The sequence below is a fragment of the Ochlerotatus camptorhynchus genome, unplaced genomic scaffold (genome assembly GCF_037179485.1).
Source record: "Ochlerotatus camptorhynchus isolate MF236.1 unplaced genomic scaffold, CSIRO-AGI_Acam_v1.1 ptg000402l, whole genome shotgun sequence".
In the NCBI taxonomy this organism is placed as follows: domain Eukaryota; kingdom Metazoa; phylum Arthropoda; class Insecta; order Diptera; family Culicidae; genus Ochlerotatus; species Ochlerotatus camptorhynchus.
This window is the reverse complement of record NW_027040888.1, coordinates 267,381-291,243: the sequence shown is the minus strand read 5'-3', so window position 1 is coordinate 291,243 and position 23,863 is coordinate 267,381. Positions and strand designations below refer to the sequence as shown.

Below are 23,863 nucleotides of genomic sequence, written 5' to 3'. Positions count from 1 at the left end.
TCTGGGATTTGGATTTGGTCGGATTTTGGATCAAGACAGCTTCGCCAATACTTACCCATCGAGTGATTGAACCACTTGGGTTTGTTTCGCCACGCAATGAAGATGAAGTAGACGGGAATACTGGTCAGGATCATCAGCAAACCATAGCCGGTTTCCACCGGGCTAGCGATCATCGGAACGACCGTAACGAACACCGTTGCGATCAGGTAGAAGATCGGGAAGAGCAGATTCACCCTGATCGGGCGCTCCAGATTCGGTTGGGCCCACCGAAGCCACGGTAGGCACAGGACGGCCACACCGATGCTCAGCTGGAATTTTGCAATCGTTAAAATGAATCATTCGTCTAGAGACAAATAAAACAATCTTACCCAAGTGGCAAAACCGACGTAGTTGATAAGCGCAAAGATGTCCGACACGGTCAGGTAGACCATCGATAGCAGGGCCATGATGAGTACGGCCGGGGTCGGCGTGAGGCGCTGGATCTGAATCATGGTGAGAATCTCCGGCATTTGACCTTCGCAGGCACCAGCGTAGAACAGGCGCGATGACGTCAGCAGAATGCCATTGACGGCACCGAAGGTCGACAGGGCCACGAAAACTGCAAAGAAAGGGAATCGTGATTACCGTTTTGCCTTTGTCCTGCTAATGGAAGTTTACTCTAACGCACGGCGAATGAGAGCGACACAAATTTGAGTTTTGTTTACTCATAATCGCCAAAAGAGCAGGAATTCAGTGATGAGTAAATTTGCGTCATGTTTTTCTGTGGGAAAAATCTGAAAAATCTGCCGGAAAATGAGGAAAATTTAAGAAAATTTTACTCAGTCTAGGAGCAGTACCAATAGACTGAGTTCATCCAATCTTTACTCTTCTCATATTCGGGAATTTGTTCCTGGGCAAAACATGAAGTAAATTTACTCATCGCTGAGTTCATGCACTTTATGTGATTTATGATTAAGTTGAACTCAAATTTGGGTCGTTCTCATTTGCCGTGTAGAGTGTAGACTAATATGATGGGTGACGGTTTGATGCATTTATGAATGAAACGCTGTAATCCGTTGTGTGGTAGAACGCGGGTGGTTATCGATCTTTTGGTGACAATTACCTTTTCTGATGTCTATTTTTAATATTAAATCGCTATTTCAGAAGAAGAATGACAATGATTTAGCACTTATATCTGTGACCTTTACTTAGACCACATAGCCAATGAGAATAACTCAGAGTGAGAGCCACTTCTACTCAGTTGTATGAGAAATTTATAAAAACTGCAGGTACTGAGTAGAAGTGGCTCTCGCTCTGAGCTATTCTCATTGGCCATGCAGTTGTGGGGGGAAATTTTAACTGATATTTCATCGATTTTAAATATGGTATTCTGAACGCTCCTTGTCCATCAATTGACTAGTGTAGACGGTGTGTATGTGTGCTGCCTACTCACCCGGAATGGTCCACGCGAAAATCCCAAACACCCGATCGGCAAAGGTGACGGCAACGGCCTGCGAACCCAGCACCTCCTCCGGCGACAGCACCGTATAGAACGACACATTGGTAAAAACGTACACCACCGTGACCAGCGTGCAGGAAATGGCAATCGCACGCGGTAGGTTCTTGACCGGATCCTTCAGCTCTTCGATGATAAAGTTCAGATAATTCCTAAGGAAGCAAAACGGAACGCAATGTTAAGAAGCTTAATAGCACTAGTTGTGATTTATTCCCACGGGAGCTAATTAGATATTGCCACTAACCATCCATTGTAGGCGAACAGGCCGGAGTAGAAGGACAGCGCCAGTGATGTGACCTCGGTTTTCGTGTTATCGAATGTAAAGTGCGCGGTGTTGCCTGCGTTGAAAAGGAAAAAAAAAGACATCGTTATCATTTGGATTGAATGATGTTTATTCTACTTCAATTCAACTAAATTGATGATGGGATAAGCGTTGATTAGCCGAAGAAAAGACTCAACGATATGAACGAATTACTTTGCCTTCATCAACAAACTGAGGGGTTGTCCACAAACTACGTGGCAGTTTATGAGAAGCTGTTGACCCCTCTTCAATTCATGTGGTTTGTGGACAGCCCCTAATGTGCCTACAAGTTTGATGTTGACTTTTCTAGCGACACTTGACACCTTCATGTAAATACAAATTCGCATTACCAAAGGAACAGCAAAAACAGCTCTGCGAGGCATCAAGTCAACGCACGCGTCGCAATATCAGATTATTTCAAACTGGAAGTGATAAATCAGTGTGTTTATTCAATAAACTGTGAATATACTACTCAAATTTGCATCTATTAATCGCGTCTAGGAGTGAAATAGCAGTTAACCGTTGTTTCTAACTGCGAGAATCAAGTAGATCTTTGTTTACAACATCTGTCCATAACAAGTTCCAGTACTGGCTTGACGCTACTCTCTGTATCCAACCACCTGTCAGTCTAATTTGCATTTCAATGGGCCCAGAAGAGTGACGGAGTAATAGTATCGTAAAATTACAAAGTAATGCACATTTAGGACGACAACAACAAGTGTCAACGGAAGCGTGATTCGCCAAATGGGATTACCTACCTTTGAACAAAAAGTACGCTCCGGCGCCAATGATGATGAACAGGGCCAACAGTTTGGCGTAGGTGAAGATGTCCTGCACGGCGGTAGCCCACTTCACATCCCAACAGTTGATGAACGTTAGGACCACTGAAAAAATAAATAAATAACGCGATATCAGTGCATGCTGTTGTTGATTGTCATGTCATACATTTCCGAGAGTGATATAAGGAAGAAAGTGTAAATTTCATGGTTTTGAATTTCATCGACCTTTGCTCGCGTTCGGTTCATAAAGATTTTCGTTACGGTAATAAAATTGATCCTGATGGCTTCCTCGTTTACTTCTGCTTCTGGATTTGATAGGAACAGTGGGAAAATGTTGCGATTGAGGTTGAATAGTGGAAGATAGCGATACAGCAACAAATATGGGTTTCACAATTTCCTTAATCGATCATCCATCGGTCAAGCTGATGACAAAAGATCCCCAGTAGAACATTTAATATAGAATTGGATTCATAGTAGTTGCGAAGCAGATGGCTGAAGCTTGTTTGGCCACAAAAACCGATATGCGAGCTCAACTGCGTATTGCAGGGCTGGTAGCAGGTCACTTTTTAGTGACTTGGTCACTATTTTCAAGTCAGTCACTAAAAAGTCACTTTTTTCATCAAAAAGTCACTAAAGTCGCTATTCCTTCAAATTTAGTCACTAAAGTCACTTTTTACGACCAATGATGAGAGTCAAGAATTTGACTTTAAAAACCCAAAGTAAAATCTGACAAGAAGAGTTGCGAACATATCAAGCTGAACATTGCATTAGGTCCTAAGTAACATTGATCGATTCTCTTCGTCGACTTTCTCTTTCGTTAATAGCTTGAGCACATAGCCGTTTTTTGCTGTGTTTGTTTTATCAGATGCTAGATAAAAGCTTCTTTTACCAATCTGTGTGCTGAAAATAACTGGGAATGATTTTTTTTTATCTTGAATTTGGCATTTTTTTATCTTGAAAAATGACATAAATGTTCAGAGATTTCGAAAAATGTTCTAAATTTAATATTCTGGCTATTTTACATTGAGATCTTGAAAGTTATCCAAACCTACACTGCAAAAAAAAGTTACTTAAAATGCACCTGAAAAGGCACGTAGATATTTTCACATAGAAATCAATTGATTTACACGAAAATTTGTTCCGACTTTCCGATGATCTTCAAATTGGCATAACTTAAAAGTCACGGTACGGGAATTGGCAAGTAAATGTTACTGGATTTTGTTGTAATGATAAAGTAAACTGGTGATATACTATGTATAGATATATATTTCGATTTATTTGAGTCATTAAATGATTGCATTCTAGGAAAAAAAACACTAATTTACATTATTTTATAATTGGCACTGATGATCTCGAAGTACATAAATCGTATAGTAACACCCTTATAGGTCGTCAATTGTTGATTCTTAGCACCTCGAATAATCAATTCCCGTATTCTGCAATTTCATTTTTAATTTATAAATGAGTGTTAATTTATAAAAAATATAACACTTATACTTGAAAACATGAAGAATCCTGGTAATTCCAACTCGTCCAACAACGACGAAAGCGCATTTTAGGCTATGGCGATTTTTGAATTACGAATATGACAAAAAATTCAAGATAGAGCTGGGAATTAGGGCGTAACAGCTTACAGTATACAATTACTTCTTTCGATGATGATGATGATGATGTGCGGCACGTGAACCCTCTTGAATTCCTATTTGGAAGAGGTTACCTGAATTTTCAGGTAAAAATTACCTTTCCCGTTGGTTCCATGTAAAAAAATGGTCTAGGAAAATTTTCAAGCTCTCAACATTTGTTCAAAAGCCAGAAATTTGAATAATCTGTAGCCCCAAGGTAGCTTTAGTATTTGTCCAAACATCGAGAAAAATAAACCATGTCACAGGTTCATGAGTTCTTTTTTAAGTCCATTAAATTGTATTGTATTTTCCCATACTTATATTCCGGTAATACAAAAAAAATCCAGGTTCAGGTCTTAAAAAAAATTAAAGAACTCTAAAATGTATTCCTGAATCTCTATTTTTCACTATCGAGATTTTAATTCCTAGACGCATTCAATTTTGTTTTATGTCCGTGATCATTCCATCTCGGTCATAATAATGAGATTTTTTCTTAAACTGCGATCTAGAAAAGCTGTCTAGATCCCAGAGTTATGATTCTTTTTCTATGTTTGAGGTGTTACAGAAGATTCTATTCTTGGGAGAAATACAGCAAAGTAAAAAGACGACCAGTTAGTAATATAGCGACTACATAGAAGAGAGTGATCTTTTATTAATATACTAATGGCTAAATTAGATCGATATACATTTAATTCTGGACTGCAGTTCTTCATGTTGTTAAATGCATCGCTTCATACATATCCTAGATCCTCAAAAATTGCTATCCTAAAATTGTCTAAAATCGGTACTTGGAACATTTTTCTCTGTGCCTCAATCGCGATCTAATAACAATTTCTTGTGAGGAAATGGAGGTTAGAATTGGACCGTGCTTTTGCTTATTCAATTCATACTTATTTTTTTATAACAAATTGATGTGATCTTTAAATCATTTGTTTTATTTTTAAAAAGCATGAAAAATATCGGAATAGCGGAACAATATTTTTCCGATCAATAAATGTCACTATTGGTCACTTTTTAATTGTTTAAAGGTCACTATTTGGTCACTATTTTCATAATTTTAGTCACTAAAGTCACTACTATTACATCGCATACCCACTACCAGCCCTGGTATTGAGGAAAAATTCGATTACGAGAAGGACGCGTTTTATGGAAGGCATGATACCACAACCTACGACAAATCAAGCTGAACATTGCATTAGGTCCTAATACCCCGTACAGACTATGGCTTATATCATGTAATATAGGCTGTCTTGCAATGAGCACTCATACATAGGATTTCCAGTGAAAACTAAAGCTATGAGTGCTCATTGCAAGACAGCCACAAAAAAACTGATCGGGACACGGAAGTAACCCTCACCCTTGAAATTCAACTTGAAACTCAACATTGAAAAAACAGACAATTTCAGCCTCTAACAAGCTACAATATATGTAACTGTATATTAGGATGGGTCATCATGATCATTTTTTCAGAACTATGTTTTCTGGTTCCATTTGGGATCCCAAACAACTTGCAAAATTTGGAGACGGTTGGTTGTAACCCGGCTTTCTGCATTGCGTTTGAAATTTGTATGGGAATTAGTATGAGAAAACCTACTTTTTTGCATCTTTATTACTAGGGACCACAATTTTGCACAAACCACGCATCTAAATACGTTACGCCCAAGAAGTGCCTAACAACTTTGCTCAAGGATGTATTGTTCTAGAATGCCACTAAACAAAGTTATTGCTATTCAAAGATCAATGTTTCGAAGTAAATGCCAAAAATCCCTTTTTCTGCCAACACTGCCGGTGTACCAATGAAAGTCAGACTACAAACTGAAATAATTTCGAAGTTGATTATTTTATCGGTTTGGTATGTTCAGATGAAATATTCAAAAACAATAGATCTATCTCATCTGCGTAGTCGGAAGGGGGGGGGGGGGGGTCACTCATATCAATAGAAGTAAAGTATTAAACTGAAATAACTTCGGAGTTTCTTATCTTATCGATTTGGTATTTTTCCTTTTGGTTTGTTTTTTCCGTCGATCTTGTTTTCCGTGCTGAGCACCAATGCTACCGACGTGCCAGGAAGGCAGCTCCCACACCTGGACCCTACCTATCGACCCATCAACTCATGAACCGGGGACCAACGGCTTTACTTCCCATCCGAAGGAAGGCGTGATCAGAGATGTTATGCCTCAGAACATCCCGGCGGCGTCGACTGGGATTGAACCCAGGCCTGCTGGGGTGAGAGGTAATCACGCTTACCACTACACCACCGGCGCCGTTAATATCGATTTGGTATGTTCAGGATGAATTCTTCAAAAATATTTGCTCAATCTCATAGGCATATTAAGAGGCTAACTATACCCCCGCCCCCTCACTCATATAAGTGGAAGTAAAGCTTCAAACTGCAATAACTTCGGTGTTTCTAATCTTGTAAACTTGGTATGTTCAGATGTATTCAAAAACCTAAAGGCGTAGTTAGATATGGGGGGGGGGGGGGGCTTACTGCATCCTTTCCACCCTTCACTTATACCAATGCAAGTAAACATAAAAACTAATGTAACTTCAAAAACATTTACTCAATCTCATAAGAGCAGCTTGAAAGCGAGTACCCCCATTCCCTTCCCTACTCTTTTGGTGCAATATTCAATGTCAGATATATTCACACAAATGTCATTGGATTGTAATGATTATATTTCATTTTAATATATTCTACGATTTCTCAAGGTTCTCTTTTCGATGCTGTTCTATCCCCTGAAGCAAATATTGCTGTTGAACTAGGTCTCGAGTGAATTTCTTGATAAGTCAGAAATTAGTTTCACACCTCATTCAGCCCAATGAGGTACAGAGAGAGGTGGTGCAGATTGTGAAATAGGGTTGTATTAGTAAACCAAAAAGTTGGAAGGGTTGTTTACTAGATACGACCGCAGGGTTGGCGTTGGATAACGTCTGTTATGTGTTGTACTTAATTGTGTATATTATATTTTAGGAATATTCCTTAATAACTATTTTGCGAAAGTTTGGTGGCCCTGAAAAGGGCCGTTTTGTTGGGCTAATGTTGTTGACAATGATGGAACGGGCGACCTTGTTGGACGCTTATATAGTAGAACAGAAAATATCAGAGGTGTCAGATACTCGCATACGTACGTTAAACTCTTTCTTGATAATGTTGTGGCCCTGAAAAGGGCCATTTTTCCAACGCGCTCGGCGTAGTTGCCCTTGCGGAGCAGACGGTGAATACGACCGACTGAGAACTGCAGCAGCTGGGCATTCCATGACGGCGGCCAAGTATACCGGAGCACTGGCACCAACGCACTCGGCGTAGTTGCCCTCGCCCCCAGGCTCTGCTGCCGCTGCTCTGCTGCCGTTGCTCTGCTTCCGCTGCTCTGGTACTGCTGCTCTGCTGCTCTGCTGCTGGGTCGACGATCGGATAGACTATGATGGAACGGGCGACCTTGTTGGACGCTTATATAGTAGAACAGAAAATATCAGAGGTGTCAGATACTCGCATCTGATGTCTCGGTTGGAGAAAGTATAAGAATGTAAAAAAATCAATCGATTTTCACCAACTTTAGACAATGGTTTACTATTATCCATTTTTCAATAGTTTACAGAATGAAATCAATAGTTTTAAAACATTCAGCAAATTGCTAGAAATATTTCCAATCGATTGATGCCATTATCTCGTAAATCTAACGAGAGACGGTTAAGTTATTATCATTCAAAATCTTTTAATTTTTCGTAACGCATCCAAAATGACTGTTTTCAATTTTGTACCCCCGTATGTTGCCGAAAGACGTTATCCAACGTCAAAAATCAACGTAAACGCAAGTAGTGACGTCACTACTTGCGTGTACTTGCGTGTATCGTACAGTGGTTGTGTGAGTGACTGCTTCACCTCGGTAATCCAGCTCATTGCATTCAGCCATATCGTTGACAACCATCATTACATATTTTCATTGACTGTATCATTACTCCAGTCGTTTGCCATTCTCTACTTGAACGTCAAGCAGTTTAGTTCGGTTTGAGCTCGCTCTCTTGAGTTGTTCGGAAAGTTTTTCAGTTAGTGTTCGCGCTCTCTCTTTCGTGGTCTGTTGTGCGTGTGTGTGTGCCCCGAAATGGGGAAGCATCGCTCGCGAAGCCTAGTGAAGGACCAGGATCCCGGTGAAAGAAGCTCCGGTGTGCCCACATCGAACAGGTTTGCTGTTCTTCCCATCGATGGGCATACCCAGCCAGCTGCAAAAGGAAAGCGCAGCAAGAAGAGGAAGAAGAATCGGGGCCAGTCCGATTGCACGATTTCTCGCGACGATGCCACGGCGATGAACGGCAGTGATGACGGAGATTTCGGTGATGTTGCCGACATAAGCACGGCAAAAGTAAAGCTACCTCCGTTGGTAGTAAAAAACGCTTATCTTAACGATCTCATCGCAGATCTGGCGTCGCTGGGTGTTAAAGCCGAATTCATGTTGGGCAGAGTCGGCACCAAGGTGATGCTTCGTACGGAAGCGGAGTATGACTTGGTCGTCGCCCATCTGAGGACTGCCGACAACGACATTCCCGGTGAGAAACCATTCAAGGTCGTGCATTTTCAGAAGGGAACGGTGACGCTCAATGCGTTGAAGGCCATTCGCTCCATCAATTCCATCATTGTCCGATGGGAGCCATAACGTGGCGGCCGTCACGACTTCACCCAGTGTTAGCGTTGCCTGAATTTCGGGCACGGCACCCGAAACTACTTCGTCAAGCCGCGCTGTGGTAAATGCGCCCAAAACCATGTCTCCTCCGAGTGTGTTGTCGATGAGTCGGAAACGGCCAAATGCGCCAACTGTGATGGCGCTCATCAAGGGTCCGACAAACAGTGCCCCAAACGAGAAGATTTCAAGCGGATCCGAAAGCAGGCGTCCACAAGAAATCAACCAGGACGAAAGAAGGAAAATACGCCGGCATTCAGAGTGGAGGATTTCCCACCTCTTCCTGCTACGCAACACGGTCAAGTAAATCCGCGGGTGCAAAGCTGGACAAAGCTCCTCATCCCCCATCGATTCTGGAGACAACCACCAGCACAAAACGCCAATCCCGATCTCTTCTCTGCGGATGAGCTGATGAAGATTTTCGTCGACATGACCAGCGCTCTTCGCCAGTACCGCAGCAAGCCCGAACAGATCCAAGTGCTCGGTAAGTTTATTATTCAGTATGGTGTCTAAACCGATAACTGTCGTCACATGGAACGCATGCTCTGTAAGAGCAAAAAGACTCGAGCTTGCTGACTTCCTCCGCAAGCATATTATCGACGTGGGCCTCCTAACAGAGACCCACCTTAAATCCGGTGACAGTTTTTGGCTACCTGATCACCACATTATCCGGCTTGATCGTATCGACTCCAGGGGGGGGGTGGTGTTGCGATCATCATCAATAAAGGAATCAAGTTCTGCACGCTGCCGCATATCCGCACTTCTATCATCGAGGCCCTTAGTGTGGAGGTGGAATCACCAACCGGAAACGTCCGGTTCGTCGCCATATACTGCCCTCGTCAGTGTGCTGCCAGTAATGGATTAGGCATCCAATTCAAGCATGATCTGACCACCATCACCCGCACGAGCTCACGATTCGTCATTGGGGGCGATTTAAATGCCCGCCACGAAGCATGGCGGAACTATCAGCGGAATCAGAACGGACGTCTGCTCTTCGACCACTCGCAGCATGGGCTGTATACAGTGAAATTCCCTGATGAACCGACATTCATCTCTCCGGCGGGAAACCCTTCCACGTTGGACTTTTTTCTATCGAACATTGGACTATCCAAACCGATGGCGATCAACGATCTCAGTTCCGACCATCAACCGGTGGTGGCTGAAGTCGGCACCCACGTGGAACCTGCTCAAAGCCTGCGCAAAGACTACCATCATGTCAACTGGGTGCAGTTTGGGCATGTGGTCGACAGAAACATCGATGAAAATCCGCCACTTGACACCGTAGAGGACATCGACCGGGCACTGGAAGGGCTCCACCAGGCCATATCCGTGGCTGACGAGACGTGTGTTCGACAAGTTCCTGTGAGGGGTAAGTTTGTTTCCATTGATTCCCACACCCAATTACTGATTCGCTTGAGAAATGTGCGTAGACGCCAGTTTCAGAGGACTGGAGATCTATCGAGGAAACGTGAAATGGCCGATCTGAACAGGCAGATTGCTTCCAGAATGGACTCACTCCGAAATGAAAGTTTCGGGCGTGTCCAGAATCTGGATGACCGCTCCCGTCCATTCTGGAAGGTAGCTAAGGTGCTGAAAACTCATCCCAAACCCGTTCCACCTCTCACAGTCGGAAATGATGACAATCGGCTCATAACCCTACAAGAGAAAGCAAATGCGATTGGCAATCATATTGCTGCATCGCATTTGCTTGGCTCAACTATCCAAAGTCCGCTCGAAAATCAGGTGACGCAATGCGTACAAATTTTGGATGCCTCCGCTTGTGTCGTCCCCCCGGCAGAAAATATTACAGTGGAGCAGATTTGCTCAGCGCTGAAAAACACCAAGAACATGAAGGCTCCCGGGTTTGACGGTATATTCAACTTGGTATTGAAGAAGCTGAGCACGAAAGTGTACTCGCTTTTGACTGCTACCTTCAATAGATGTTTGGAACTGCACTACTTTCCAAGTACCTGGAAGGTAGCAAAAATCATACCAATCCGCAAACCCGGTAAGGATCCATCACTACCTTCCAGTTATAGACCAATCAGCCTCCTTTCAGCGCTGAGCAAAATGTTCGAGAAACTAATTCTCAATCGTTTGCTCAAGTTTGTCGAGGAGAACAAAATTCTCCTACCTGAACAGTTTGGATTTAGGAAGGGGCATTCCACAAATCACCAGTTAGTTCGGGTGATAACATTCGAAGTAACAAAGCTGTATCCAAGTCCACAGCCATGGCATTGCTAGACGTTGGAAAGGCGTTTGACAATGTTTGGCATGACGGACTTGTGTACAAGCTTTGTAACTTCAACTTTCCACCACATCTTATAAAAATCACACGAAACTACCTCCAGCAAAGGTCGTTCAACGTATCGTTGAATGGTTGCAATTCAAACACCCCGGTTCATGAGTTGATGGGTCGATAGGTAGGGTCCAGATGTGGGAGCTGCCTCCCTGGCTCAGCACGGAAAACAAGGTCGACGGAAAACAAATCAGGGAAAAATAATTAGTTAGGTGCTTTTATTCGCTAATTTACCGCAGATCTCGTCTCTCTAGGGTGAACAAACTGGCTGTCTACAAGCAAATCATTGCGCCTGCGACCTTCTACGCAGCTCCGGTGTGGGAATCATGTGCACAAACTCACAGGAACAAAATACAGATAGCGCAGAACAGGGTATTGAGGATGATCCTTGATCGTCCTTTCGATACCCGCATTTCCAACCTCCATCAAGAGGCTAACATTCCAAAAATAGATTCCAGAATTAACGAAATTAAGACTAAATTTGGACAAAAATGTAATGTATCAGAACATGCTTTGATAAGCAATTTGTATATAGTAGGTTAGGTGTATACAGTAGTTGTAGATTAGTTGTAGTTTTAAATAGTAGTTTTAAGTAGTCTCGTTTTCCAATTTCAAACACAACCAATCCCACCAAGGTGGTCATTCTCTAACAGGCCTGATAGGACTATTAACAGTAAATAAAAATTAAAATTTAAAAATGACTAAAGTTAAATCTATTGTCTAACTGTCAAATTTAGGTCAACACAACGCAAACGGATCTTATGTGGGTGGCCCTTTACAGGTTGTTCGTTACACTTATGAAGTGTCAGAGTGCGACAAAATATCTAAAATAGAATGGGAGAGAAAGAGATGGAATATGCGATTTTGTTAGGTCATCTGCCCCTATGGATTGATTAGCCAAAGAAGAATACTAAGATGAAACTGTCGGAAGAAAAACTTTTAATTTTAGTGTCCTCTTTCACGGTCTCTTTCATCCAATGATACCCCCCGTATGCAAGGTAATTTTGTAGTTTGTCTGCCCCCTCGGTAGAGATGAAATTTTGCGCTGTTTTTAATAAAAACAAGCCCCGTAACGTGGGTAGATCACCTTTTCGTGGTACGTTACGGGATGTAAGATCTACCACCGATTCCTAGTCCTGACTTATTCAAACTTGGGGAACAGGTTTTTTTTCAGTAATCAAAGGAACACATCTTAGTCCTTGTTACTTTATATGCCTTGTTGATAGTGATAAGTCCTCGGGTTGCCTGGACTGAGGATGATCTTTAAAGAAGGAAGAAATGAGTTAGTTTGTATTCACCTATGTATGTGATTCCTAATCTTCTATTCGTTGTTCCCTAGTTTGAAGTGGTTAAGACTAGGGTTCTGATGCATGGTCATTATCGGTTTCATAGCTTGTTTTTGTTGTTAAGGAATCCAATTTTGACTGACAAAGGGGCGCGCCTTTGGAGGGTGTTTCAACACTCCGAAGGGTATAAATAGCGGAACCTTTCAGTTAGAATCGATTCCGTGCGATGAAGGCAAGAATGACAACTGTATCAAAACCGAATACTTCATCATGTCTTAATAGTGATGGAGTAAAACCACATGCACTAAACTAAGGACACGGGATATACTACAATAGATCAAATTACTGGTCGCAGTGGTGTTATGTCCCGAACAGAGGAAAAAAAATAAAAACAATCACACCAAAATCAGAGATGTCCCATTTTTTTAATTATTCGATTAACAACTAATCGGTTATTTTTTGATCGCTGTGCTATCATTTTTCCACCAATGAGAGTGCAGCACGTGTTTGAAACGATGGGTGATGATCATTTGGAGAAGTTAATGCTTATATCGGCATGATATAACCGATTACAAATATTTTACTTTTCGGTTCGTTAATCGATTAATCGATTATTCGAATGAAAATCGGCAATCACTAGATGCATGTCAAACGTCATTTCAAATATAAACGTCATTTCGTACATAAATAATGATACAATTTGAAAGGAACTGGTACTAATCACAAATTACGTCCCCACGGTAACTGAAATAAACACGAGTGCTCACCGGTTGGTAGAAGGTCGCAGGTTAAGATTTATAAAAATGTTCCTATCGCTATGATCTTCCGCATCTTTAATATGTGATTATTTGAGCTATAAATCAGCTTAGATCTGTAGAACATCACAAAATAAGACCACGATCGATCGACATTTGCATTATATGAAATAAAACCAAAAGAAGCCAAAAAGAATTTGAAGATGTGTGGGTTAAAATTTTAATAAACGGCGAAGAACATCTTTTCGCTTCTGTCTACTTTCCTCCACACTTTTCCAAAAAACCAGCTTACGAAAAGTTTTTCACTGCTGCAGAACTGAAAATTCAAAGAGAAGATCCAAGAACCAAAATTCATATTTATGGAGATTTTAACCAGAATACTGTTAATTTTATACAGGATAGTGATAATAATTCTCTGTTGTTACCAATTGTAGGAGAAAACGATACTTTGCAATTCATCTTTGATAAAAGCAGCCACTTGGGACTTCATCAAATTAACCATGTTCGTAACCAGCTCAATTCCTATTTGGATCTAATGTTTACTAATTGTACAGAAGATTTTTGTATTGTAGAAGCAGCAGTTCCATTATGGAAGAATGAAAAATTTCATACGGCTATTGAATACTCAGTGTTCACAGAATCGCATCGGTCACGCCCAAGCGTTGTTGATTTTGAATTAGTTTATGATTTTAAAAATGCAAATGTTCCTGAATTTAACAACAGACTGAATAACATAAGTTGGCAAAACCTTTTAAAAGATGAAAACAACATGGACAAGGCTGTTGACATATTTTATACTAACTTATACAATATTATTGAAGAATTCGTTCCTAAAAGACAAAAGAGAATAGTGAACAGCACCAAATATCCTGTGTGGTATACACAAGAAATCAGAAATATTAAAAACAGGAAGCAAAAAGCACACAAGGCGTATAAAAAGTTTAAAACGTCACAAAATTTAGAAAAATACGTTGAAATTTGCGGAGCACTTGAGGCAGAAATATCGTCAGCATATGAGAATTACAATTCAAGAGTAGAGAACAATATAAAATCAGATCCCAAAACGTTCTTTAACTTCGCGAACGAAAAAATGAAGTCATGTACATTTCCATCACGCATGCAGTTTGAAGAGTGTGATAGCACTGATAGTGAGGATATTTGTAACCTATTTGCTCGTTTTTTCCAAAACACATATAAGAAATCCAGTAATGCTCTCGATTTGAACTATTTTTCTTACCTACATGAAGGGGAAAATGACGTATCAGTTAAAAATATCACTGTTAAAGAAATTTTTATGACTTTTGAAAGTCTCGATGCTGGCAAAGGACCTGGTCCTGATGAAATACCTCCATTTTTATTGAAAAAAATAGCAACAAGTTTTGTTAAACCATTGTTTTGGCTTTACAATTTATCTCTCAAAACAGGTGATTTTCCAAAAATTTGGAAGAAATCATTTTTAGTTCCAATATTTAAATCTGGCAAACGGTCAGATATTAAAAACTATAGAGGTATTGCAATTATGTCATGCATTCCTAAAATGTTTGAAGCAATTGTTAACCAGAAAATATTTAACCAGGTTAAGCATCGCATTTCAAATAATCAACATGGTTTTTTTAAAGGTCGGTCAACGTCTACTAATCTGTTGGAATTTGTAAACTTTTCTATTGAAGCAATGGATAGAGGTAATACCGTTGAAACCTTATACACTGACTTTAGTAAGGCCTTTGACAGAGTAGACATTCCCTTACTTCTTTTTAAATTAAAACGTTTAGGTATGACAAGTACACTTTTAAAATGGATTGGTTCATACTTGACAGAAAGAACACAGATGGTCCGCTTTAAAGGAAAAATATCTTCGCCAGTTAATGTTACCTCGGGAGTTCCACAGGGATCTCATCTAGGTCCTTTATTATTTATTTTATTTGTGGATGACGTGAAGTTTGTGTTAAATCGTTTAAATGTGCTCATATATGCTGACGATATGAAACTGTACATGGAAATCTTTGACAATTCTGATTTGCTACATTTTAAAAATGAAATTGATGTTTTCTACAACTGGTGCGTTAAAAGTCTGCTGGATATTAATGTTAAAAAATGCAATATTATATCATATTCCAGAAAAAAACACTACTCTAGATTTTACATGTACTCTAGGAAACCAGCTGGTTGTAAGGTGCGATAAAATTAGGGACTTAGGAGTAATTCTTGACTCGAAGTTGACATTTGTAGATCATGTGAATACCACAATTCACAAAGCAAATAATATGTTGGGATTCATAAAAAGATTTAGTTATCATTTTAAAGACCCATATACCATCAAAACACTTTATATAGCTTACGTGAGATCAATTCTCGAATACTGCAGTGTGGTTTGGGCTCCATACCATGAAACTTATATAAATCGTATGGAATCAGTTCAAAAACAGTTTTTGTTATTTGCTCTTAGGAAACTAGGCTGGACCTCTTTTCCCCTTCCTTCTTATGAGTCCCGTTGCATGTTGATAAACATTGAAACACTTAAGAAACGAAGAGAAATTTCCATGATTTCCTTTGTCAATGATATTATCTCACAACGCGTAAATTCAGAAAAAATATTAGCAAGATTAAATTTTTACGTACCATCACGCATGTTAAGAACTCGAAATGTATTTCAACTGTCACCTCACAGAACGAATTATGGTAAAAATGGACCAATTAATAGAATGATGAGAGTGTATAATAATTATTGTGAGCATATAGATCTAACGATGTCTAAAGATACAGTAAGGAGAACACTAACTGCTAGGATTTCATCTCGTTAAGTTTAAAACAATTTTTATTTTTTAGATATTTGTATATGCAGTCTACATTTGCTGACAATTTCAAATAAAACGTATGTTTTAAAATAGCATGTAAGGCAACAGCACTATTGTAAAACGGTCTACACTGATTGACGACAAATAAATAAATAAAATAAATAAATAAAACATGCATTATTTTGAGTTTTGAAAATCGTCATTATGATGTAAACAAACGGTTTGGATGACATTTCAACTAAAAAAAATCCCCTAATGCACTCTACATTGACTTTACATAAATAGAGCCTTTATCTTGTGTGTGAATAGTTTAGGAGGAAATCAGTTCAGATTTGTGAAAAATCGTAAAACAAGACAAATACTGATGGAATTTTTGACATTGTTTTGACATACCGTAAAACGGGGTATCTTTGATAATGCGGGTAACTTTGATAGCATAGCAATATAGTATGAATATTAAATTTACTCGCTGCGCTTTTTCCAAATTAGAAACATTGGTTCCATATTGTAGCTTATGGTATTTCCGTTGATATCGTATATAGTTTTCATATAGTATGTGTAACATATTTTACAAGAGTGTTCCTTCAACTATTTGCCACCCCAGAGTTCTTAAACCACTGATCATCTCGGAACCTAGCACCATTGGTTGTTCTTTGTGGCTCTTTGTGTTCCTTACAAGTGGGTCAGATTCTCCGTTTAGCAGCCTGAATCCATTCAGCCACAATTGTGCTTTCATCATCTGACTAATCAACTGATTGGCCATACAGGATTTTTGGTTCGCTTGTCCAATACTAAGAATAGGAAAACCTATTTTCGAGCCCAGTCAACCAACCCTTGAGTATGGAGATCACTGTAACAGGACATCGTTCATGGATCAATTTGGTGAGTCCGTTGCAATTTATTCTGGTGCTTATAATTGGCAGGATCCAATATTGGACAGTTTGATGTTTATAAAGTACTATCAGTTAAAACTGTGTTTTTGAGATTTGTCTATATATATTCTTTGGTGCTTCCTACATCGGTTGCAGGACAGTGTTACCGATTTATATTGGATAATCCAAAGCTATGTTGATCATTATAACATTAAATTTTGAATAACAACCCTAATAAACAAATACCATAAACGAACTGTATCTCGGATAGGTAAACCATCCCACATAGGGTTTGGATGATACCCCGAACACGTCGTTAAGCTCTCTTTTATGGTTATTTTTATTAGGGAAATGATAAGACAATCTTATTCAAATGTCGTAATAATACCTCTGACCAAGGAAGAATGATTTATATAGTTTTCATAAAAGTTGACGATACAAATACTAATGAGGAAAGGAATTCCGCATTTCCTTTTCCCAAGTCCTTTTCCTCTCCTTCCCTTCCCTTCTTCTCTTTTCAGAAAGCGAGTAATGGCGCTATAACCATATGCCATATAGGGCTAGGACAAGAGTTAGTGCTCAGGTCCCAACCGCTAGAAGAAAATGGTAGCGAGCAAGGGCGCTATAACCTAGGCGAATACAGCATTCCCTCCGTATAGGTTACGTCCGCACACCGCTCTCTGTTGTCCTTCGACTGAGGTCGGCTGGATCGATTGAGGGATGGCAGTGGGTTGGCGGTGCCGTCCACGCTTGTACGGAGGGAGGACTGTACGCTCGAACACAAGGGGTAAATACCTGTGTTCCATCCCAGGAGATCGGAAAATCAAGGAGTGTACATTAACTTTCTTAGCTCTGTCACTCCCAACGATTTATATAGCCTATTTTCAAATCCTGCATACGGAGCGGTTGGTACGGTATGTCCCCGCTCTTTGATTACCTGTGGATTAAATGTTAACCACTGTCTATACTTATTAAGTAGACATGGTAAACATTCACTTCCACAAAAATTAACTTAACGCTACACAGTAGGCCTGGCCGCTTTATTGTTTGTTTCACATCCTTGATGTGCAGCAGGCATTAATAATGACAAGAAAAATGATAGATGTATCATTTTCCAGGATTCTTTCAAGTACTGGCTGTGTATGTGTAGACTAGACTAGACTAGACTAGACTAGTATGTGTAACATATTTTACAAACATATTAAAAATCAATTTTAATTTTTTTTCTCGCCTGTTTGAAAAAGTACTCAAATGAAATATATTCCTGATATAGCCATAATAAATTCCATGTTGTATTCTTATTGCTTATGAGGTTTTCTGATTATATACTCATTCAAAGTTTCATATTTCTTGAACTAAATTGTTTCAGTTTCATCCATTTTTTCTTCATTCAGCGAGCATTATCAAAGTAACCCCAAATCAAAATACTGAAGTTCGGTCACAAAACTGAAAAAATAGTGTAAATGCTTTAATTTCCGTTAAACATATTACTAATTAATTAACTCTTGGATCCTCAGTACTTGTTTTAAATATATAAAATTTGAAAAATATTCATTGCTGTAAAAAATATTTAGAATATACTTTAAACAACTATCAATTTTACCCCGTTTTACGGTACGCATTATGTTTCAACCTATGTTCAACTTATGATTTGCATAATAAATCTTTGTGGTGAGAAATCATAAAAGGAATTCTAAAGTTTTTTTTGACTCAGTGTATATCGCGCAACCAATGAAACGTTAACGTACATTATATTACCTTACTAAAGGTCCGTTGCTTCCAATTTTACCATGCCTTAAATCTTGCGTTGAAAATTTAAACGATTCAAATATGTTATGCCAAACGTTGTCTGAATTTTCGTGACCCACCCAAGGGTAACCCGCGATCCATATATATATTGAGAAACGGTACTTTAACGAGTCAAACTCCTTGCCTCCATAACATCTAAATGGACGCTCTCGGATGAAATATGCAACCGATAATTGGAAATTAGAAATATTTTTATCAACTCAGTTGCAGAAGTATATGTATGTTGGTGCGTATTCTAAACCTAGTGTTACCACTTATCAAGCGACAACATCCCAGTGTTCCACGTTCTTTATCACAGCAAAAAAGCGATCCGGAAATTGCAGTTTGTTTTCCTAATCCGACCGGATCCAACGGATAACGACAACCAACCCTTTCCCATTTAATCCGTCAGTTTGCTCGTCATTTGACCCGCACCGACCGGAGAGATAGGGCACAGATAAATCAGTAATGGACGATAAATGGTTATCGCGTGTTTATTTATTTTCCGCCTAGGATTTCCTGGGCTTCTTCTCGGAGATTCCCACTCGCGACGCCACCGGCGGCGCTTATTATTGTAAATTCTACCCAGCGATAAGTCCATCGCGCGCTAAGATAGACACACACACACAATGTGAACTATTGTACTTTCGCTATCACGCACGGAACTGAACGAACTTTTTCTTTCCAGTGGAAACCGCCTAGTAAGTAGATAGGGGAATTTACGTATTCTCGTCAATCTAAGCAGTGTCCACACTTCTATTAGCATTTTCTCAGCGTCACGCACATATATGACGTGTCTGTTGGTTTACATTCATCTGCTGCTTGCTTCTCTATCCATTTTAATCGACAGAATTCTTCAAAACTGTTTGAAAGCGTTTTTACAACGCTCCAAACTTCTCAGGTGAGTGTGACTATTGTCGGCAGCCTCGTTTTCTTCGGCAACCTTCCCATTAGAACTGCGTGTTAACCAGCTGTTCTATTATCGGCAACTTGAAATCAACCCCATTTTAGAGTACGTATGCTTCATTTGAATAAAAATCTGCCATAACAAAACTGCTCAGACGTACACATACAATCAGATTGAAGCTGAAAGACTAAAGAATCGTTTGGATGCATTCAGGGAAGTGTGTTGATGGGAAAACATAGTGAAATTAACGTTTAAATTTTGGTTGCCGAAAACAGTCAATGGGTGCCGAAGCCGACATTTACCCTAGTTACGGAGTTTGTTGGCAAATAAAAGCTACGACACGGAACGTTGAAATGATAGATTACGGTTGGACCGGAGAAGAGAACATTCAGCATGTAGGCTGCGCTGAACGGCGAAGGGATGGGATTATATATGATTGAAGTGATGCAACCACGAGAATTTGCGCAGAACCCACGCGCGTTCCGTACCGGACCGGGGGTAATTGAGGCCGGCAATTATATCATTTTTGTGCGCGTTATTGCGGATCTACGATTGGCAGTTTTGATCGTGAATTGCAATGGGGAAAAGTATAAGCGGTACATGACTCTGACTGCGATACTTACAGATACAGCAGACGGCCAGCAGCCGGGCGGCATCGTCCGGTGGTTGACACTCGGGGAAGAACGGCTTCAGGACGTACACGCTGAAGGTCAGGGCTACGATGGCCTGCGAGCAGGGCCGGACGATCATGCACTCGATCCACAGACGGATGAACGCCAGGAATGGGCCGAAGGTTTCCATGATGTAGGCATAATCGGCACCGGATTTCTTGATCATCGTTCCCAGCTCGGCGTAGCAGTACGCTCCAACCTAGCGGGCAGAAATTGAATGGGAATCGTTATTGAGTTTGTTCGGATCTTATCGAGTTTGAAGCTTTCCCGCATAAGGCGATTGAATTTAATCTCCATATTCATTTAAATGACTACATTTTTGGTATTTACAATCAGCACAGTGCTAAAAACGCTTACAAACATTCAGAATACGACACCGCGCACTTGCAAGTTTATTGCCCCCCTGCGGGGCGACAATAAAACATGTAAAACACGTTTTTGTATCGTCACAAACCATCAAAACGGGAACCGACAACAAGACATCACCATCGACAAAAAAAAACCTTCACCCAATAAAAAAGCTTTAATTTGCTATCCAATCCGGCCCCCAAAACTAGAAACCAGATCCGAGGATTAATTTATTACCTCGCCAAAAATAAAACAATCCCAGGTTGGTGTACTCACCATCGAAAACAGCCCGGACAGAACCCAAACGATCAACGACATGTTGACACTGCCGGTATTGAGGAGAACCCCCGCCGGCGACACGAAGATACCGGACCCGATGATGGACCCGACAATGACCGTCACGCCATTCAGCAGGGTCATCTTCGGTTTAAGGGTGATTTCCCCATCGCCGCCGCCACCGCTTTTGATGCTGTTTTTCGACAGGGAATCCTTCCGCAGGTCCTTCTTGAGCGAATCGTCCTCCATATTGTGGGATGCTACCGGCGCGGTTTGGTACGAGTACTTTCGCTTTTAGTCGATTTTTTAACCGAACGAATCAACCACGAGATCGAACGTGGTGTGTGCAGGGGCGGGATGTGATCTGAAATGTTAAATAGAAAACAAGCAATTAGCAAGCATTTGTGGCACAGGATGAAATTAGACGAGGTCAATGGATTTCCCTTCGGCTGTCGTCGATGCATGAGAATGACTTGGAATCGAACAAACATGTTTTGACCTATAATCTATTGTGTTGTATTGCTTCCAGCGTGGGGATGGATGCTAAATCGATTATCACTGCAATCAATCAGCGATGCGACGCACAGTGGGACGGCATAGAGAAAGGTGGGACATGGCCATTTGCGACGAAACTATTAAGTGTAGTATTTTGATGTTTTGTAGAACGTTTCTGCGTTTTTGAGTACTTTATTTGAGAGGTAAAAATGTTTGATTAAGGAGGGTATACACTCAGATAGTAAAAAATAACTTTTGTATGCCTTGTTAAAACTGATGAACATCTATGGAAATATTGTAGATGAAGTAATTTTAAGAAACTTTGTCGAAGGCAACAATTTTCTGTCTCTCAAGTTGACGAAGTTATAGGGTGATAATGGAGTACAAACGGTAGTCCCTTCTTAAAAACTGTTAATTTTAATTGAATTTTCCAGATTTTACAAAATTGTAATTGTCACTCTAATGTAAATACTTGGAAAATGGTCATGAAAACAGCAAAACGTAACAAAACATTGAGAAACTTTATTAGAAAATTAATTAGGTATCCCCGTGGATCCCCTTTTGAATTGTATATGTAACAGTAGGGTATGAATAGATTTTCATTGATTTTTAACAATATATTAAAAAAAATATTTTTGTTATCTTAGTGTAAGCAATTTTATTTATCACTCAAACAAAGTACTCAAGTTTCGTCGAAAATGGCCATGTCCAACTTTTTTTTTTTAGATTTCGTCCCACTGTGTGACGGACAGACGAACGTGAAAGCCATGTGCTCATTTGTATGTCGATCGCTATTTATGATTCACAAAGGAACAATATCATCAAATGGCTATTGAATGGCGATACCCTTTTGTTCTAGTTCACCAACGACGCGGGAATAGTACTCACCTCCGACGCAAAGGATCGGACTATTTATGTCTTGTTTTGCCTCGTCAACAATTTAAAAATGCAGAACAACAATAACTTAACTAAACACTATTCTGGTGAGTCTTAAACTAGGTATATATATGCAGGATCTACTGCATCGATCAACGGCACAGTAGAATTGAGTGACCCGGTGACTGCACACGGGTGTAACTTATCAAAGACTGACACCGAAGCACTATGAGCCCAGGGCCGTTAACCTAATTTCGTTTGTTGAAAGTTAACAAAAGCTTGTTAACCGTGACGGTTGGTATCACTGATTGAGGTAATACAGCGATTTTGGAGGGGCAATTGGTACAGATTGAGGATCTCGATAGTCTAGGCTGTAGTCTATTCACTTCCAGTTGAAGATATTTTCCCTGTTGTAAGTTATCCTACGTTGTCCTGAAAATTAGTCTTTTCAAGAATGAAATTGAAATCACATTTGATGAACATTTGAAAAAAAAATTTGGCTAATAAACGAAGCAAATATATAAGGCCTGTACTCGAAAAAAAAATGCACAAGACAAAAGTGTTCGCCAAAAATTTAATTTAAGTCGGATTTTCTTGAAACTTTCAGGGAATGAATTAATACATATGGATTATGTTTCGGCATAATTACTTTATTCAATTTCCTTTCCATCGCTGAAAGCCCGCACCTTTCCCTTAAGACCCCTCATTACATTTTGTGTAATGGTGGAGCCGACCTTTTTGGTCACTTTCATCCATTCTTTCTTCAACTCCAGCTCGTTCTTAAACACCTTGGACGAGTTTCGAACTTTGGCCTTCATTATTGTCCAAAATCTTTCCACCGGACGAATCTCTGGTGAATTTGGGGGGTTGGCGGTTTTTGGTACAAAAACAACGCTATTGTCTCTGTACCAATCCAACGTCGATCGCGCGTAATGGCATGATGCCAGGTCCGGCCAAAATAATGTCTCGCCTCCGTGGGACCGCAGGAAGGGCAACAGACGCTTCTGGAGGCACTCAGTGCGGTAAATTTCGCTGTTGATGGTACCTATTGTGATGTACGGCCTGCCAGAGCAAGTATTTTTTGGCGAATTTGTCCACTTTCTTCTTCCTTTTGTCTTACGGAACATCAAACCGTGATTTGGCAACGTAGAACTCCAGCCCCGGTATCTGCTTTGCGTCTGCCTTGATGTAGGTTTCGTCATCCATAACCACACACATCGGTAACGTTAACCACTCTCGATACAGCTTCCTTGCGCGGGATTTGACCGCCGTGTTTTGTTGATCACGCCGGTTCGGTGCCTTCCGGACCTTGAATACACGAAGCCCAGCTCGTTTCATGGTTTGCTGAACGAACCAGGTGGAACACTTTGCCTTCAGAGCCGCGTCGCGAATCGAAAGGTTCGGATTACGCTTGAAATAATCCAACACCTTCCGGGCCTTCACAGGGTCAGCTGTCTTCGATTTTCTTCCACTTCCAGCCCGCCGCTCGGTCGTCTGGGACTCCTTAAACGATTTTACCACCCGAGACACAGTTGTATGGGTGATTCCCAGTTGTCTTCCGTCCATCTCATGGTCGCAGGTGGATTTTCCATGACGGCGCGCAAAATTCTCCGGCGATTTTC

General features: G+C 40.4%; 1 protein-coding gene across 3 annotated transcripts in view; it reads right to left on the bottom strand.

Moving 5' to 3' along the window:
- LOC135710803 (large neutral amino acids transporter small subunit 1) overlaps window positions 1-23,863 on the bottom strand; it is a 73,100-nt gene that overhangs the window by 13,088 nt on the left and 36,149 nt on the right. For 2 of the 3 annotated variants that reach the window (XR_010518447.1, XM_065233490.1), the window contains exons 1-8: window positions 22,254-22,458; window positions 20,871-21,234; window positions 20,199-20,445; window positions 2,555-2,680; window positions 1,740-1,833; window positions 1,433-1,647; window positions 369-598; window positions 56-308 (exon numbers count right to left, since the gene is read on the bottom strand). Coding sequence is in view for 2 of the 3 variants with exons in the window: in XM_065233490.1 (XP_065089562.1) it covers window positions 56-308; window positions 369-598; window positions 1,433-1,647; window positions 1,740-1,833; window positions 2,555-2,680; window positions 20,199-20,445; window positions 20,871-21,119 (1,414 nt within the window). In the remaining variant the exon portion in view is untranslated. Of the gene's footprint in view, window positions 1-55; window positions 309-368; window positions 599-1,432; window positions 1,648-1,739; window positions 1,834-2,554; window positions 2,681-20,198; window positions 20,446-20,870; window positions 21,235-22,253; window positions 22,459-23,863 lie in introns of those variants that run through there. The other variant, XM_065233491.1, reaches the window with a different exon arrangement.